Source organism: Nematostella vectensis, chromosome 12 (assembly GCF_932526225.1).
Source record: "Nematostella vectensis chromosome 12, jaNemVect1.1, whole genome shotgun sequence".
NCBI lineage: Eukaryota > Metazoa > Cnidaria > Anthozoa > Actiniaria > Edwardsiidae > Nematostella > Nematostella vectensis.
The window spans coordinates 3,960,417-3,976,706 of NC_064045.1; the positions used below are offsets into that span (position 1 = coordinate 3,960,417).

The window sequence follows — 16,290 nt, forward strand, 5'->3', positions numbered from 1 at the left end:
AGAGTCGGGACGTCACAGGAAACCGCTCGCCCCAGCCAAAAGGTTACCTCACGGTTTATTTCCGAGTACAGGATACCCGGTTAGAACGCCTGGGACTAGGCTGGATTTAGACTCCTACGAGCCGCTCTTAGGGAACGCGCTTCCCTTAGGCCCCACGAGCGCCTGCTCCACAGAGCGGCAAAACGAATTAGCCAATCAACGTTCACTTTCCAAATTCTGGAAAGTTGACGTTGGCTGTTCACGGGCTTTGGATCCACGACGGCGCTTTCAGCGGGTCTCGGGCTCTTCACTCGTCGCTTCGTTGCCGTGAACGGTTCATTTATCTCGTGTTTTACACTCTCAACATGTTTCAATGCTCTTTCTAGTTTCGCAAGGCTTTTGTAGCACTTTGTACAAATAAAAAGACTGGAATGTTCCTTTCCATAAACACTAGGATCTTCTTCCGTCGAACATTTTATCAGTTCGACTAGATCTAGAGAGCTTTTCCTAAAAACATTTACTTTACAAGCAGACACTGTCGTTAAACTGCTACAAATGAAGCATTTATAATCTGCCTCGACAGTTTTCTTTGGAGTTTCTGCCTTATATGTATTTCTGGGACATTTTATTGCAACATTTGCAAAGGAAAAATTGAAAAACTTTCCAGGGGCGGATCCAGAAGTTTAAAAAGGGGGGGGGGGCGGACTTATTCTTCCTCCGTATATTTCCTTGCATTCGAACAAATCTGCGACGCAATAAAGCTCTCCGGGTCATGAACCGAGCGCTGGACTCTATTGTTCTCTGTGACAGTTGCTATGTGGCGTCTCAAGAACGGCTTGTGATTGGTTTCGCGGGAAAAATGAAGATTCATATATGGTCATTTTAGCCCTATAAATCGTGTATTTTGAACGTTTTCCCGCTGTTTTCGATACAGCAGGCTCAGGTTTGACAAGATGTAAACACCACGAGCGTTCGAGTAAGTTCCCGAGGAATGTGGCGAAAAAATGCGCTAAATTGCCTGGATTCAACTGGAGACAAAGACACATAGACTCACAAAATACGTTCTATCTGTATCAGGATTTATTCGATCGAACTGAAACTTGGCAATCAAAAACTAGACATAATTTAAAAACTTTTCATCAGAGTACGCCATCGATTTATTTTTCATCGCGGAATAATCTCGAGCGGAACTTGAATTTTTATTTTTCGCAACTAATTTCTCGCATTTCATTTTTTTTTGGCGCACTCTGATGAAAAGTTTTATTCTATCCTTAGGTATCATATACTGAGTTTATATTGGGTTACATTGAAACGCGTTTGCTCTAGAGCGAAAATGGGCATTTTCGGCTTAATTAACAGCCTACGGCAAATAGCCGACTTCCTCGAATTTTTTTCAGATGACTAAAATGACAATTTTGTTATGAAGTTGGATAATGTATCTGTTTGTTGTGAATGTTTCGACCATTTTTATGCAAAAGCGGCCTCATAAATGTAATTTGTAATTTAGGGTAATTTGAGCGCGTATTTGCCTTTTTGCCTTTCGTAACGCCTCAATTTTAAGCCAAATGTCTGAAAAGGGGGGGGGGGGGGTGGTTACTACGTATTCAATCCAGGTCATTAATAGGAATTATGAAGAGGGGTGGTCCAAGCATAAAGCCGTGCGGAACCTCGGAAGTAACGAAAATAGTGACAGAGAGTTTACCCTTCTAAAACTTGCCTTGATTATGTTTACCTTGAAACTTGCTACTGTTGTCTGTTACATAGGACTCAAATTACGATCAAACATAAATAAAATTTGCGATGAATCAAACAAATGCCGTTCAAGAACGATATTTTGATCACTCTTGAGCGGGCACAGCTTACACACAGCGGTAAATCCCAGTACGCGCGCTATTACGTAAATCATGATGAAACATTCTATCATGATAACGTAACAAAGGTTGCTAAGGTTTCCCGCCAGATTTTCTACAGACCCCGAACTGATCGGTCGACATTTTTTCGCTCTTCAATTTTCCTAAAAAATGTCTCACAGGAACCCAGTTTACCGGGGCGGCTCGATGAAGAATTTATCCAGCAAAGACAAAGGTAGGTCACGTGAACACAAGTGTCACGTGATCAAAGAGTAATGTGATAATATGACAAAAATTTGGAAGAAGAAGAAAGATGCGACTTTTAGCAAATGGAAAAAGCGACTTAGAAAAGGGGAAACGTTTACATTTAACATTAAGACAAGGATCTGAGGGAAAAAGGCGGCCAATTAACAAGACCGACAGAAAAAGCAATCTGGACTTAGTTCTCTGTCAAAAAAACGCCACTTGAATCTGAAAGCAAGTTTTTTTTTAAACTTTATTTTTATAAAATTTGTTAATTCTTGGTTTTCTTTTTCTTTAGATATCATCCTTCGGCAAAAGGTAAGTTGATGCCCTTAATTTTATTTTGATGGAAAAGGTTTCTGATGCGGGATATGTGATTCACATTAATTGGACAATTTTGGTAATGAGATGGTGTTCTGTGAAACAAAAAAAACAATGAACGGAATCAAACGTATCTCCATTTGGTTTTCTTTGAGTAAACAATTAGGCCTTCTTTCTTCATAAATATAAGTTAAGCTTATTGTTATGATATTTTTTTCAGACCGAAGAACTTGATGTTGCAATGCAAGAGATGAAAAGGCTAGAGAAGCTGGTCAAAACTCAAAAGGTATTAAACAAGCTGTCCGAATTAGGTTGATTTGAAAGAACACTAATTTTGCAATTCGCTCATTTCTTTGATAATCACAGAGGCAATGTAGTCTGTGATAATTCTTCAGTGGGACATTTTAATTTTAATGGTTGTATAACATTACACATGTAGAAAACTGGGAGCTCATTACTCATTGATTACTCATATCAATGATTATTTGTATTCACTTTGATTCCAGGAGAAAAACCACAACAAGAAGCAAAGAGTTGAGGAAGTAAATAAGTATGTGACATATTGTACATAGAAAGCTTTACGAGGGGAGCCTTTGACACATTTTGGGGCCTTGTTTATGTATATACACAATATTATGTGATGGAAGAAAGGAGGGGGGGGGGGTATCAAGGGGACAGGAGAAGGGGCGAGAAAAGAGGTTGAGAAGGGGATGGGAGAAGGGGCAAGAAAAGGGGTTTGGGAAGGGGATGGGAGAAGGGGCGAGAAAAGGGGTTTGGGAAGGGGATGGGAGAAGGGACAAGAAAAGGGGTTTGGGAAGGGAATGGGAGAAGGGGCAAGAAAAGGGGTTGAGAAGGGGATGGGAGAAGGGGCAAGAAAAGGGGTTTGGGAAGGGGATGGGAGAAGGGGCAAGAAAAGGGGGTTGAGAAGGGGATGGGAGAAGGGGCAAGAAAAAGGGGGTTGAGAAGGTAATGGGAGAAGGGGCGAGAAAAGAGGTTGGGAAGGGGATGGGAGAAGGGGCAAGAAAAGGGGTTTGGGAAGGGGATGGGAGAAGGGGCAAGAAAAGGGGGTTGAGAAGGGAATGGGAGAAGGGGCAAGAAAAAGGGGGTTGAGAAGGGAATGGGAGAAGGGGCAAGAAAAGGGGTTTGGGAAGGGGATGGGAGAAGGGGCGAGAAAAGGGGTTTGGGAAGGGGATGGGAGAAGGGGCAAGAAAAGAGGGTTGAGAAGGGGATGGGAGAAGGGGCTAGAAAAGTGGTTTGGGAAGGGGATGGGAGAAGGGGCGAGAAAAGGGGGTTGAGAAGGGGACAGGAGAAGGGGCGAGAAAAGGGGTTTGGGAAGGGGATGGGAGAAGGGGCGAGAAAAGGGGTTTGGGAAGGGGATGGGAGAAGGGGCGAGAAAAGGGGTTTAAGAAGGGAATGGGAGAAGGGGGAATGTATCATTCTCATAAAACAATTTTTCAGCTGTTATCCTTATAAGTTGCGTAACTTGTTTTTGTTTATCAAAAAAGGTCTATTTCTGAGAACAGAAAACTTATGAAGGAACTGTTAAAAGAACAGGTGAGTGCTAAAAAAGTTTATTTGACGAGCTGCTTACTTTAGATTTTTTGGAATCCAAATAATAAGAAAAATTGTTTTTGGTAATTTAGGAGGAGCGAGACAAGCTAATGGAGGACAGGGAGAAGTAAGTATATTTCAATTACTAAATTATACAAAGAAAATATAATAAAAAACTATTTAAACTCTTCTTATAACAGTACTTACAGGTACAATAGTGATGCACAGTGGTCACTAACAGTCTATTTATATGCCAACAGCTGGATGTGCTCTTATATTGCTGGTCTTACCATGTCAGAGCTGGTCAACAAGGTGAGTTAGAAGCTACCAGTGGAAATAATTCTTTATTCACATGGGCATATCCAGGATTTAAAAATGGAGTCTGTAGGTATAGGTGTTCCAAGTTAAGGCCTGCCTAAAATAGGCGGCATGTAGCGTGTGGTATGAAGCATGTGACATGACATGTTTCCAAGTTTAGCCACCAAAAGCATGAAGTGTGCGTCAAATTTTGTTTCTCAACTATCAGAGAAACATTTCTTTGTTGGTGCTACAATGTCTTCCTGGGTGGCTAAACTAGGAGACATTCAGGTGACATGTATCACTTGACATGTTACCTTGTTTAGCCAGGCTTTATCTAAGGAAATATACTTTATCTAAGAAAATACATCTTTTTGACAGTTCATATGGTACATATTCCCACCCCATACTATTTCATTGAATCATATCACAGATCACTGTATTAAATTTTAAGCAACAAAAATATCAATTATCTTGGAAGTTTTTGAATGACTATCATCTGTTTTATTTCTTTTCAGACTGTCAAAATGTGCGATACTTGCGAGGCAGAAAGGTACAAAATTGCTATATTCTTCACTTACAGGTAGTTTAGAGTAGCCTGTATGCTAGTTTAGAGCAATCAATGTAAACTAAATGATGACAACAAGTACACATGCCAAATTTTCCATTTCATCAGGGCAACTGATGAAGATTGAACAAGTCTGTTAAATTTAAGTAAACACATGAAAGATCTTTCTTTTGTAAATGTCTGTTCAATAACACTTATTTCTGGATTTCCTTTCAGTTCTATTGAGGATCTGCGCTTACAGAAGAAGAAAAGAGAAATAGAGCTGGTATTGAAATAATCTTATTTTATTGAGATCATATTGAGCTATCAACTATACAGTCAATGTGTTTTATTCCAGGTGGAGCAACAAGAAATCCTCAACAACCTGAAGAATACAGGAGATGACCTAGACAGGTAATAAACAAAATGATACTCCTTGTACAACACTGACAAAAACCCTGGAACTTGTACCTTATTGCCTACCTTTAAACTCCAACATCTACAAAAACCCTGGAACTAATATCTTATTTGTCAAACTCAAAACTCCTGTACCCAGGATTTTTCTTCGGGGGGGGGGGGGGGGGTGCGAAATCCGAAAAAGTGGACCTAATTTTCCTGGGGGGGGGGGGGGAGTTCTCTGAACACCCCGAAAAAAAACAAATAAAGGATTTTTTATGCCTTTGCAGTATTGCCACGGGCTGTTTATTGTCAGATTTGGTTATATACCAGACTGATCTAGCTTATGCTTTATAATTTTGTCTACAAATAGCACGTCTATTGAGAACCAAAAGTGGACCTTCGGCCGTTGTTGGGGGGGGAGGGTTGCTTTCGCACCCCCTGCACCCCCCAACCTTCAAACTCCAACATTCTTCCTCATACAACACTGACAAAAACCATGGAACTCATATATTATACCTTTATTGTCTACCTTTAGGGAAATTGCCCTGCTGCAACGTGAATTGGAAGAAGCAAAGACAAAGCCAGCCACTGTAAGTGAAAACGATTATTGCAGGATTTCACATTTTTTGGGGCATGCCACACAAGATAGGATGGAATTACCTAAAATTGGACAAAATTTATATGTGGAAATATAGACTCATAAACTACCAGTATTAAAGAATGTAGATCACCTGCTCGACTGTTGTTTATTCTCGAGGAAGCTTCAAAATAACAATCTACAAATGAAGTCTGATATGTGATTGACAATATTTGATTGAACATCTCTTGGTTACTCTCTTGAATTAGCCAATGTAAATGGAGACTTTGTATGACTCGCCATTGAACGTTGGGGGGGGGGATAAAATGGCGGTGTAATTGGCCTACTTTATACTAATGGTTCAATTTTCATTTAGGCTGAAATTGCATGTCAGGCAAATGTAGAAATGTCAGACACACAAGTCCAAACAACTTGTGCCTCAACAAACGAATGTGAGACCCAGACAGAGGTCACAAACACCATCAAAGTCACCCAAGAGACCCAGACCGACCCACTTCCAAAGGTCAGTGCCTAGGATCATAATTACTCAGACCTTGATACAATGTTCTTACCATCTTTATGTTTCCTATTTCAGAGGCAGGGTAACCCTGTGACCCGTGCCTGGCGGCGCTTGAGGGAGAGAGCGCGTGGTCTTCGAGACCGCCTCTTTCCTGGTGCTGCAGTTCCTGCCCTGTAAGGGGCCACTGGAGGTAGCTAGCACAGCTTAAAGGATACCCCTACACATCGAAACATCTCAAGTATGTAGGGGATCAGCCTTACCATGTGATGATCTTTCCACCTTGCTGTGCTAGCTACCAGGACTGGCACACCTTTGCCAGACTGTAAGTACTGCTGTTGCGATTTTATCAGAATATGTCTTTTTATGACCGATTGACATCGGGCCAATTGCTCTAACATCTCCAACTCCAACTCTAACATCTCCAACTTCAACTCTAACATCTCCAACTCCAACTCTAACATCTCCAACTCCAACTCTAACATCTCCAACTCCAACTCTAACAGCTCTAACATTTCCTTTTTTCTGTCTACAGGGGTTGGCTGACTTTCCTAATTGGATTATAATTATCTATTATAAGTCGATTATTAATCTTATCAAATTATTTAATTATTACTTATTATCTGGGCCTCTCTGGATACATACTAGTTTATTGCTCCAAATCTGAGAATTGTTTGACCTTATCATGACCCAAAGATTGAAGCTGACACCATTAGGCATATTTCTGGTATCATCTTTGCAACAGATATCTGATATTTTTAGCTTTTTACCATCAGAACAATTTATGCACTAGCACACCAATAATGCCATGGCTATTGGCTGTTATACACTCACATGTTTTTACATATTTTTATAAGTCTACCATTTAGTTGAGACCCATTCTGTGGTCACTATGGCATGTTGAGGGCCACACCCAGAGCACCTGTGCACCCCGTTCACCTAAGGGCGTCATCTGCACAGGTGTTCCTGATGAGTGGGGGTGAAGGCGGGAAAGGGTTCCGCAACACCATGTTTTCATGGGCCCCCATGATTCCGAGTTGGGTGTGGCCCCTACAGATGTTGAACATTGAATTGCTTGTAGTGATTGTATTAAAGTCAAGCTGGTATCTGTAAATAGGAAAGAAAGAATGTCAAATAACAATAACCAAAGCTAGTGTCATGGTGTGCATCCAACAATTGTAAATAAAAAGAGTAAATAGTATACCGTATTTGCAGTCGAACTACAGAAATACACCATAACTGTGAATACATATTGAATAAAATGACTGCATCATTGTAACAATACCTAAATCCTTGTAGTTGATAATTGGGAGGAAAGATGTTAACCTAATACATCTCTATTCCCTTTGCAAAGAACAGGGTGGTTCACACTCGTTTCCCTACGAGCTGAAAGCCTTTAATTAATGATAAAGTGGAAAACAAAAATGGTCAATTGATGGGAAGGGCTTTTTTTGTAAGTTCACTTCCGGTACTGAATTTGTATTATCAATGTGCCGAGAGGGTCTGGTACTAGCACTCCAGTTCACCCCAACATCTAGGCGAACACATGGAGTATGACGTCATTACACATGGAGCATGACGTCATTACACATGGAGCATGACGTCATTACACATGGAGCATGACGTCATTACACATGGAGTATGACGTCATTACACACGCAACATGACGTCATTAGACATTGAGCATGACGTCATTGCACACGGAGCAGGTGATTTTGCATAAAGAAAATCACAGGACCCCCATGCTTCGATTAGGATTCCAAAACGGGACAGATATTCCATAGGTATACTGTGGTGCCCACGTCGGCTTGTCGAGTGCACTACTCTAAGTCTACTTCGCCCGCGAAGTAAGGTATAACACGTGACAAGAGCCAATGACGGATCGCATCAACACACTCTGATCATGTGAAAATACGTACACATACATTCGACAGCAAACAAAAGTAAAATAACTCACTATTAGATTGTTTTATTTTATTTTTAAATTTCAGGGTTGTTTTTGATCAATAATGCATATCACTAAATACTACACAGACTGTACAAGGGTATATTAAACTACGCTCTTGAAGCGACAAAGTCACCAGTTTACTTCAGGTCGATCAAGTAACAATCCCCGATGACTTTCAACAGAAAAATATTTCAAAATTATGTGTGTGATTCTAATAGATTATTTTGTCTTTAATTGGTTGAGGTTTCCGTCGGCCCCCCGAAAGTAAACTGGTGCGATGCCGCTTTAAGGCATCCAGTATTTAACAGGATTTTGCCAGTTTCATTGGTAACGGCTGTCTGGTGTTTGCGCTGTTTATACGGAACTTTAACATGATGCTGTTAACAAAGTTCTGAAGGGTGTATACACTCTTTTTTTCTATAAGAACTTCTAATTTTCAGTTGAGGCTGAGCCGTTCAAATTTATGGGACGTTTTGAGGCTGAATATGTTTTTATCGATGTTCTTAAATTTTATTGTATATAAAAATATAATACCCAATGACTTATTAGGAAGAGAACTACACTAATGACCAATAGCAATAATAAGGTTGTTACTATGGGCACAATTTTATTCTGCATTCTAGAACGCATCAGGACTAAAAAAGAATTTTTTTTCTATCTCAACCTCGGCATGTTCTTAGCATGTTCTTAAAATTTGCTGAAATCTCAGGCTGGACGTTCTTATTAAAAGGTTGTTATAAAAAAAGAGTGTCTTTGAAGAGTGATTCTGGAATGGAAGCAATGGCCCAAACCCAAAAATATTCATTTAGTTCGAAACACAATCAGATGAATCGGAACACCACTCTTCTTGCTCGGGCGTCGCTATGCTGTACCCTAAATCCTGGACAACATCTAGTCGACCCATGTCTCTCAAAATGCACACTAGTCTGTCCATGCCAAAATCACGCCCTCGCTCCTCCCAACGATGAAGGACAACATCCGTGGGCGAAAAGTCACAGCATCGGTGCGCACGATCTTGTATCTCGGTTATCTCGTTGATAGTAAAGTTCAAAGCGCCCGCAAGCTGTCTCCAGTCTCTATGGTTAGAGTTCAAAGTAATGTCTAGAGCTTTGCAGAGTTGCAAGCGTTTGTTGTAGTCGGGGATAAGGGTACTGGAGTTTGGTGACCTGGAGCGGTAGTTTGTTATGTGGTGGTGGCTGCAGGGATCCAATGAAGGCTGAAAAGGAGTAAGGGGTTGCAATATTAGGTTTATTCATGTTGAAGGTAGGGGAGATATGCTAAGACTGGTTGAAAGAAGATGATTGTCATAAAATACAATACAGTGGTGATCGGACACCCTGAGAACCGAATGGCTGCTTAATAGGGGTTTCCGTTACAACAGGAGTCGTCAGATAATGTGCAAATGACAGTGCGTACTTTACTACATAGACATACAAGGGTAATGTGGCCACGGAGTGCCATGTGGGTACCGCCCTTGGGAGAAATCAATGAACTAATTCAAAAATATTACAGATGCACTACTCTACAGACTAACTGGGTAGGTCAGGCGCGTACCCAGGATTGGCCGAGGGGAGTGCTCAGTCATAGGTACCATATGGAAAAAGCATAGGATTTGGAGATTTCTTGATTAGAAATTACCCACTGTGCACCCCCTGTGTACGCGCCTGTAGGTCTGCGTAGGCGCGGCGGAATCAGGGAAGTAAATCAACGCAAGGCTACTGAAAACAGAGTAGTTTAGCTGACGTTTCGAGTGTTGGTACTTCGTCGGAGCAAGAGACTCAAGCCGAGACCTTACCTTAAGGTCGAAAACCTCATCAATGCCCATGAACGCCTTACACGTCCAGCGTGTCTTGTCCCCCGGGCGTAACTCCCTAGGGGTGACAGAGACACTACCAGTAAACTGGGTCTTGGCTTCTTCGCGTTGCTGAAGATGGAACTCAATAACAAACCAGTCGCCTTTTCTTAGCATCTCAATATCTGTTAAGTCGATGTCCTAAAAAATTGCATCAAATAAATAAATTTGGAAAGCTAACCACTTTCTAGCTGGAATAATGGATTACGAGAGAGCAGATACAACGTGGACGAGTAGAAGGCACAGGGAATTTCCTCACAATCAAGTCCCAAAGAAAAGTTAAATTTTTTATTAATATAAAGATGACGGAGGGGGTAACGATCGTAATTATGGCAGTGACAGTTAAAAACACGATGAAGATAGTAGTAAAGAAGATTGTAACGAAAACTGATAATGATTAAGATGATGATGACGATGATGTTGATGGTAGAGGTGATGGTGGTTTTGATGGTGATGGTGATGGTGATGATATTGGTGGTGGTGATGGTGATGATAGTGGTGGAAGAGGTGATGATGGTAGAGGAGATGGTGGTGGTAATGTTGATGGTGGAGTTGGTGGTAGAGCTGATGATGGTGGTGGTGATGATGGTGGTGTTGGTGGTGATGATGACGGGAACATCAAATTAACGACGCCAAATAAAAACGACGTGAATCCACATTAAAATAATAACAACAACAACAACAACAACAACAATAATAATAATAATAATAATAATAATGAACAAAGGAAAGCAAAGTGTCTCACCAGGGAATTCTCATTGAGTAGCTCAAAGCCATCACTGGTAGGCTGTACACGAAGTCTAATATCACTCGTCACGTCCAGACAATGGCTCTTGCGGTGGTAGTGACCGCTCGACTTTTCTATCTCACAAACTCTCTGTGCACGAAGCAAACAAGGATCACCAACATGCACGAACGAGGATCATCCGGTATGGAGGTGTTAACATATAGGCAAGCTACGTAGTACACTGTTCTGTGCTGGGTATTATCCAAATGCTTTTTAGTAATTGAACTGTGCTCATAAGTTTGACCTCTAAGAAAGAGCACACCTATGCCGTGTCCCTATACACAAGTCCCTCTCTCCATGTGTCCCCATACACATGTCACCCCATACACATGTCCCTGGTTTCTCTGTGTCCCCATACACGTCCCTCTCTCCCTGTGTCCCCATACACATCTCCCTGTGTCCCCATACACATCTCCCTGTGTCCCCATACACATCTCCCTGTATCCCCATACACATCTCCGTGTCCACATACACATCTCCCTGTGTCCCCATACACATCTCCGTGTGTCCCCATACACATCTCCGTGTCCCCATACACATCTCCCTGTGTCCCCATACACATCTCCCTGTGTCCACATACACATCTCCCTGTGTCCCCATACACATCTCCCTGTGTCCCCATACACATCTCCGTGTCCACATACACATCTCCCTGTGTCCCCATACACATCTCCCTGTCTCCCTGTGTCCCCATACACATCTCCCTGTGTCCCCATACACATCTCCCTGTGTCCCCATACACATCTCCCTGTGTCCCCATACACATCTCCCTGTGTCCCCATACACATCTCCCTGTCTCCCTGTGTCCCCATACACATCTCCCTGTGTCCCCATACACATCTCCCTGTGTCCCCATACACATCTCCCTGTGTCCACATACACATCTCCCTGTGTCCCCATACACATCTCCCTGTGTCTTCATACACATCTCCCTGTGTCTTCATACACATCTCCCTGTGTCCCCATACACATTTCCCTGTGTTCCCATACACATCTCCCTGTGTCCCCATACACATCTCCCTGTGTCCCCATGCACATCTCCCTGTGTCCACATACACATCTCCCTGTATCCCCATACACATCTCCCTGTGTCTTCATACACATCTCCCTGTGTCCCCATACACATTTCGCTATGTCCCTGTCCATACACTTCTCCTTGTGTCTCCATGCACATTAGACTTCCTAGTCACGCTAATACCCAAGTATTCCCTGAAGTGTTGGACATAGGAGAGCATGTTATTTGGAAGAACTGATTATGCCAAGGGCGAGTAATTGTTATGGGCTTTAAGTGTAATCATGTAAAAAAAGAATGTTCGCCTTACCTTAAAAGTTGTGTCTTCCGCATCCTTGTGCATAAACGCCACACGCAAAAACCAAACACGACCGCTGATCGGCTGAGCGGCAAACAATCCCACTTGGATCGTAGTCCTTCTCGATTCCACCTCACAGGTTCCCTTTGAACTGCTCAGATTTGCAGGCTTTGGGGGCCGCATAGGAGGCCTTGGGGTAACCGCTTGTGTTACCTTCGACTCCCTCGAGGATTTATCAGGAATGAGCTCCTTGTTGGATATAACCCTCCTTGGTGGTAATTTCGGTGGTGTGCCACGGGGTGTGATACTTGGGCCTGTCATGTTCCCCTTTTGCCAGTTCTCGTAACAGCCCTTGATACTATTCCCGGAAAGAACATTGACGTATGTTGCTGGTGCCGCAGGTGTGGCATGCTCCCCGGGTAGATTCATATAAACGAAACATTTGGGTCGACGGACAGATTGTCTATCAGTGCCAGGGAAATCCCCTCCTTGACACTGACTCCAAGAAGGCGGGTCCATGAGCTTTGGAGATGGCCTATTACATACACTGGAGTTCTGGACGTTTTCCCGAATAGGCGTATTATCGTGAACAACACGATGATGTAAATCCACCTTGTTCGTTGAAGGGATAGGTAGCGGTTGACTGCAAGAAGACGGCTCGATGGGTCCTTGAGATTGCATATGGCCTGCAAATGACTTCTGGACGTTCTCCCGAATAGGCGAATTATCAAAACCAGCGTGATGCTGAAGATCCAGGATGCTTGTTGTAGGTATGGGAAGGGGCTGACTCCAAGGGGGTTGCTCCATAGGTTTTTTAGATGGCCTATGATTTGTACCTGACTTCAGGACGTTCTCCCGAATTGGCGGACTATCAAGAACAACGTGATGATGAAAATCGACCCTATTCGCGGTAGACGTAGGGAGGGGCTGGGGTTTGGAAGGGCGTGGTGGGAGATCAGGGGGTCTGTTTGAAAAGGGCACAGGGTACCTTGCCGGGATGGGGGGTACATTGTTAGAATCGTCGACCCTATCCCGGCCGTTACACGCACGCAAAGGGGCAGTATTGTTGTTCTTTTGTATACTCTCGTTTTCAGGAATTGAAGCAAAGTTACCCCTTGAGGGACTACCAATCGGTAAAACGTTTTCTTCTTTAAGCTCATTTTCTTTTGAGTACCACCCTCTTGCAACAACTCCATTACTCAGGTGGGGTCTCCCAAGGCTTGAGATCGACCCTACGACTTTTTGCATAGGCGAAGATGCCTCGGCATTTGATTTAGTTTCCGGGTTGCTTCTCCTCAGACATGGCGAGCTGCTGCTTAAACCTTTCTGCTGCGGGATTTCTAGCCTATTTATTACGTTATCCAAAAGGTAATCGTCCGGTGAATACGGCTCGGATAACGCCCTGCTTCGAGTTTTCTTTCTTTTTACACACTTCCCTCGGTTGGACGAAACACAGTTTTCCGTAACCAGTTTGATTGCATTTTCGTCACGGGATGAAGGCGCTAGCAGAGAAACACACGATTTAGAGAATCCTTTCTTTGAAATCAATTCCCTATGACTTTCGTGGTCAGAAAGTTCTGGGAAATACTCCGACGATAAGGAACAGGAGGATGACGACGAGAGAAAGGATAGTGGAAGCGATGAAGGCGACAAGCCAGAAAACCTTGCACCAGGTGATGATAACCTATTTATTTTACATCGGATTTGATTCTCAGGTGTTGAAGAGGCTGAAGACAATGAGGAGTATGAGCCAGAAGGCCGTACTCCATTGGGAACAGGAACATGTTTCCCGACGATGTAATGAACAATCTTATTGTAAACCTCCTCAGCGTATTGCTCCCGGCACCAGAGGAAGACCTCGCCCTCGCTGGGGTTTTCGAGGTTGTACACGAAGATGCCGTGCTTGATGAGCTTGAACTGCTGCAAGCTTTTGTAGTTCCACTCGTGGAGCCATTTGATACTGGACATCTTGGTGGAAGACAGGCAGAGCTTGTCCGTAAACACGTGCAGCATCGCGGAGCCTCTTGGGATATGCCGCGCAGATTCCACGGAAACGTCGTAAGTCGCGACTAGAACAAGGATAATCAAAATGTTAGAAAATTAGATAGGATGTTTCGTTCTTAGTCGCGTCTTAGACAAACAACAATATAGCACCAGAAAATACGGTGTTGTGTTTTAGGTCGCGATTGGGTAAAATATCCACACAATGTAAAAAATACAATCATCGGCGGATGCAGTTTAACAAAATACCTGTACGGAAAAAGAACCGAACGAATTCCGAATGAAGCCGAGCCAACCCTTTATCCGAAATCACAGACCGCGGACATTTCTAATAACGTATCCCAAGAGGTTTAGAGTCCCAGTAGGTATCTTACATCAATTTGCCAAAACTGCGATGTCCGATTTTCGAGATACCCTCGAATAACAGCAAATAATTCAGGAAAATAGCAAACTTACCATTACAATATCTAAAAACCTTGTAGGTGACTATTTCAAGCGTCTCCACCTCTCCAGAGAAATACACACAGGAACCCCACGCATCTGGGCCAGCTGACAGTACAGCCAAACAATCAGATTTGCCGCCAGCACTGGATATCCAAATAGCTGAATGACTCGACGGCGTCAAGTGGAGAATCTCAGACTCTGGCACCTTGTTAAAGAGGTTGTATTTCGCTTGCCGTTTGATCTCAAGGTTACCTGGGAGATTAAGAGCGGCCGTTATGACATGGGCCACCCAAAGAAGGGGGAAGGGGGGTGAGGAGAAGGGGAAAGAGGAGGAGGGGGAGGAGGAAGAGGAGGATTGAGGAGAAGAGGGGGTGAGGAGAAGGGGAAGGAGGAGAGGGGGAGGGGGATGAGGAGGATTGAGGAGAAGGGGGGATGAGGAGAAGGGGGAGGAGAAGGAGGGATGAGAAGAAGGGGGAGGAGGAGGATTGAGGAGAAGGGGGTGAGAAGAAGGGGGAGGAAAAGGGGGGGTGAGAAGAAGGGGAAGGAGGAGGATTGAGGAAAAGGGGGGGGTGAGGAGAAGGGGGGGAGAGGAGAAGGAGAAGGAGGAGGAGGATTGAGGAGAAGGGGGGTGATAAGAAGGGGGAGGAGGAGGATTGAGGAGAAGGGGGTGAGAAGAAGGGGGGGTGAGAAGAAGGGGAAGGAGGAGGATTGAGGAAAAGGGGGGGGGGGTGAGGAGAAGGGGGAGGAGGAGAAGGAGGAGGAGGAGGAGGATTGAGGAGAAGGGGGGTGATAAGAAGGGGGAGGAGGAGGATTGAGGAGAAGGGGGGGGGTGAGGAGAAGGGGGAGGAGGAGAAGGAGGAGGAGGATTGAGGAGAAGGGGGGTGATAAGAAGGGGAAGGAGGAGGATTGAGGAAAAGGGGGGGGGGTGAGGAGAAGGGGGAGGAGGAGAAGGAGGAGGAGGATTGAGGAGAAGGGGGGTGATAAGAAGGGGGAGGAGGAGGATTGAGGAGAAGGGGGGTGATAAGAAGGGGGAGGAGGAGGATTGAGGAGAAGGGGGTGAGAAGAAGGGGGAGAAGAAGGGGGAGAAGAAGGGGGGGGGGGTACATTGTAACCACCATCTATGGTTATACATTTTCATTACAAGTCCTCTCTAGTATTATGAGCGCGGTCAATGTATTAGTTTCCTCGTGGGCAACTTTTTTATCAAAGGGACACTGGCACGCTTGTGCAAAAAAAAAAAAAAAAAAAAAAAATAGGCCAAAACGTATAACAGAACATAGAAACATCTACTTTATGCGCAGCAATAGATATTATATGGAAAAAGGAAACTATGCCTCACTTTAATGGGGGGGGGGGGGGCTGGGGTGCATGCACCCTACGCCCCTCCCCCACCCTTATAGGAACGCAACTTAAAACTAAAACATTTTTAATCAATTACCATACAGTATAAGCTCGATGTGAAAGGTTTTTAGCTGAATTCGTTGTTGCGAGGCCTCAGCCTAGCCGAAATCCTTGTCTCGTCTGGAAATAGTAGTCAATCAATCTTCTAAGCCAATCGATGGCTTTCACTGTCGCGTCATAAACCATTTGACTGCATACAGCAAGGGAATTGATTGGTTGCGATGGCATAACACGCTATTCCCAGGGCTTCTGGAACTACGCGAAAA

General features: G+C 43.8%; 2 protein-coding genes across 5 annotated transcripts in view; one reads left to right on the forward strand and one right to left on the reverse strand.

Annotated features, from left to right (window-relative positions):
• The first annotated feature begins 1,625 nt into the window (after positions 1 to 1,625).
• On the forward strand, positions 1,626 to 7,571 carry LOC116614024. 2 transcript variants are annotated; one of them, XM_048720305.1, is made up of 14 exons: positions 1,765 to 2,064; positions 2,371 to 2,390; positions 2,614 to 2,679; positions 2,900 to 2,943; positions 3,899 to 3,947; positions 4,037 to 4,071; positions 4,205 to 4,256; positions 4,760 to 4,794; positions 5,026 to 5,074; positions 5,147 to 5,202; positions 5,723 to 5,777; positions 6,141 to 6,287; positions 6,360 to 6,606; positions 6,817 to 7,571. In XM_048720305.1, the coding sequence occupies exons 1-13, from the start codon at positions 2,001 to 2,003 to the stop codon at positions 6,459 to 6,461; spliced, it is 774 nt and encodes a 257-aa protein (XP_048576262.1). In that variant the 5' UTR covers positions 1,765 to 2,000; the 3' UTR covers positions 6,462 to 6,606; positions 6,817 to 7,571. The 2 variants fall into 2 exon arrangements, with proteins under 2 accessions (XP_048576263.1, XP_048576262.1); XM_048720306.1 differs by lacking the exon at positions 2,371 to 2,390 and having other exon boundaries at positions 1,626 to 2,064.
• Positions 7,572 to 8,240: 669 nt separating this feature from the next.
• LOC116618546 overlaps positions 8,241 to 16,290 on the reverse strand; it is a 43,962-nt gene continuing 35,912 nt past the window's right edge. For all 3 annotated transcript variants that reach the window (XM_048720303.1, XM_048720304.1, XM_048720302.1), the window contains 5 exons: positions 14,636 to 14,875; positions 12,191 to 14,247; positions 10,827 to 10,958; positions 10,025 to 10,222; positions 8,241 to 9,445 (listed from right to left, as the gene is read on the reverse strand). In XM_048720303.1, coding sequence (XP_048576260.1) covers positions 9,035 to 9,445; positions 10,025 to 10,222; positions 10,827 to 10,958; positions 12,191 to 14,247; positions 14,636 to 14,875 — 3,038 coding nt within the window. In that variant the 3' untranslated portion in view covers positions 8,241 to 9,034. The remainder of the gene's footprint in view (positions 9,446 to 10,024; positions 10,223 to 10,826; positions 10,959 to 12,190; positions 14,248 to 14,635; positions 14,876 to 16,290) is intronic.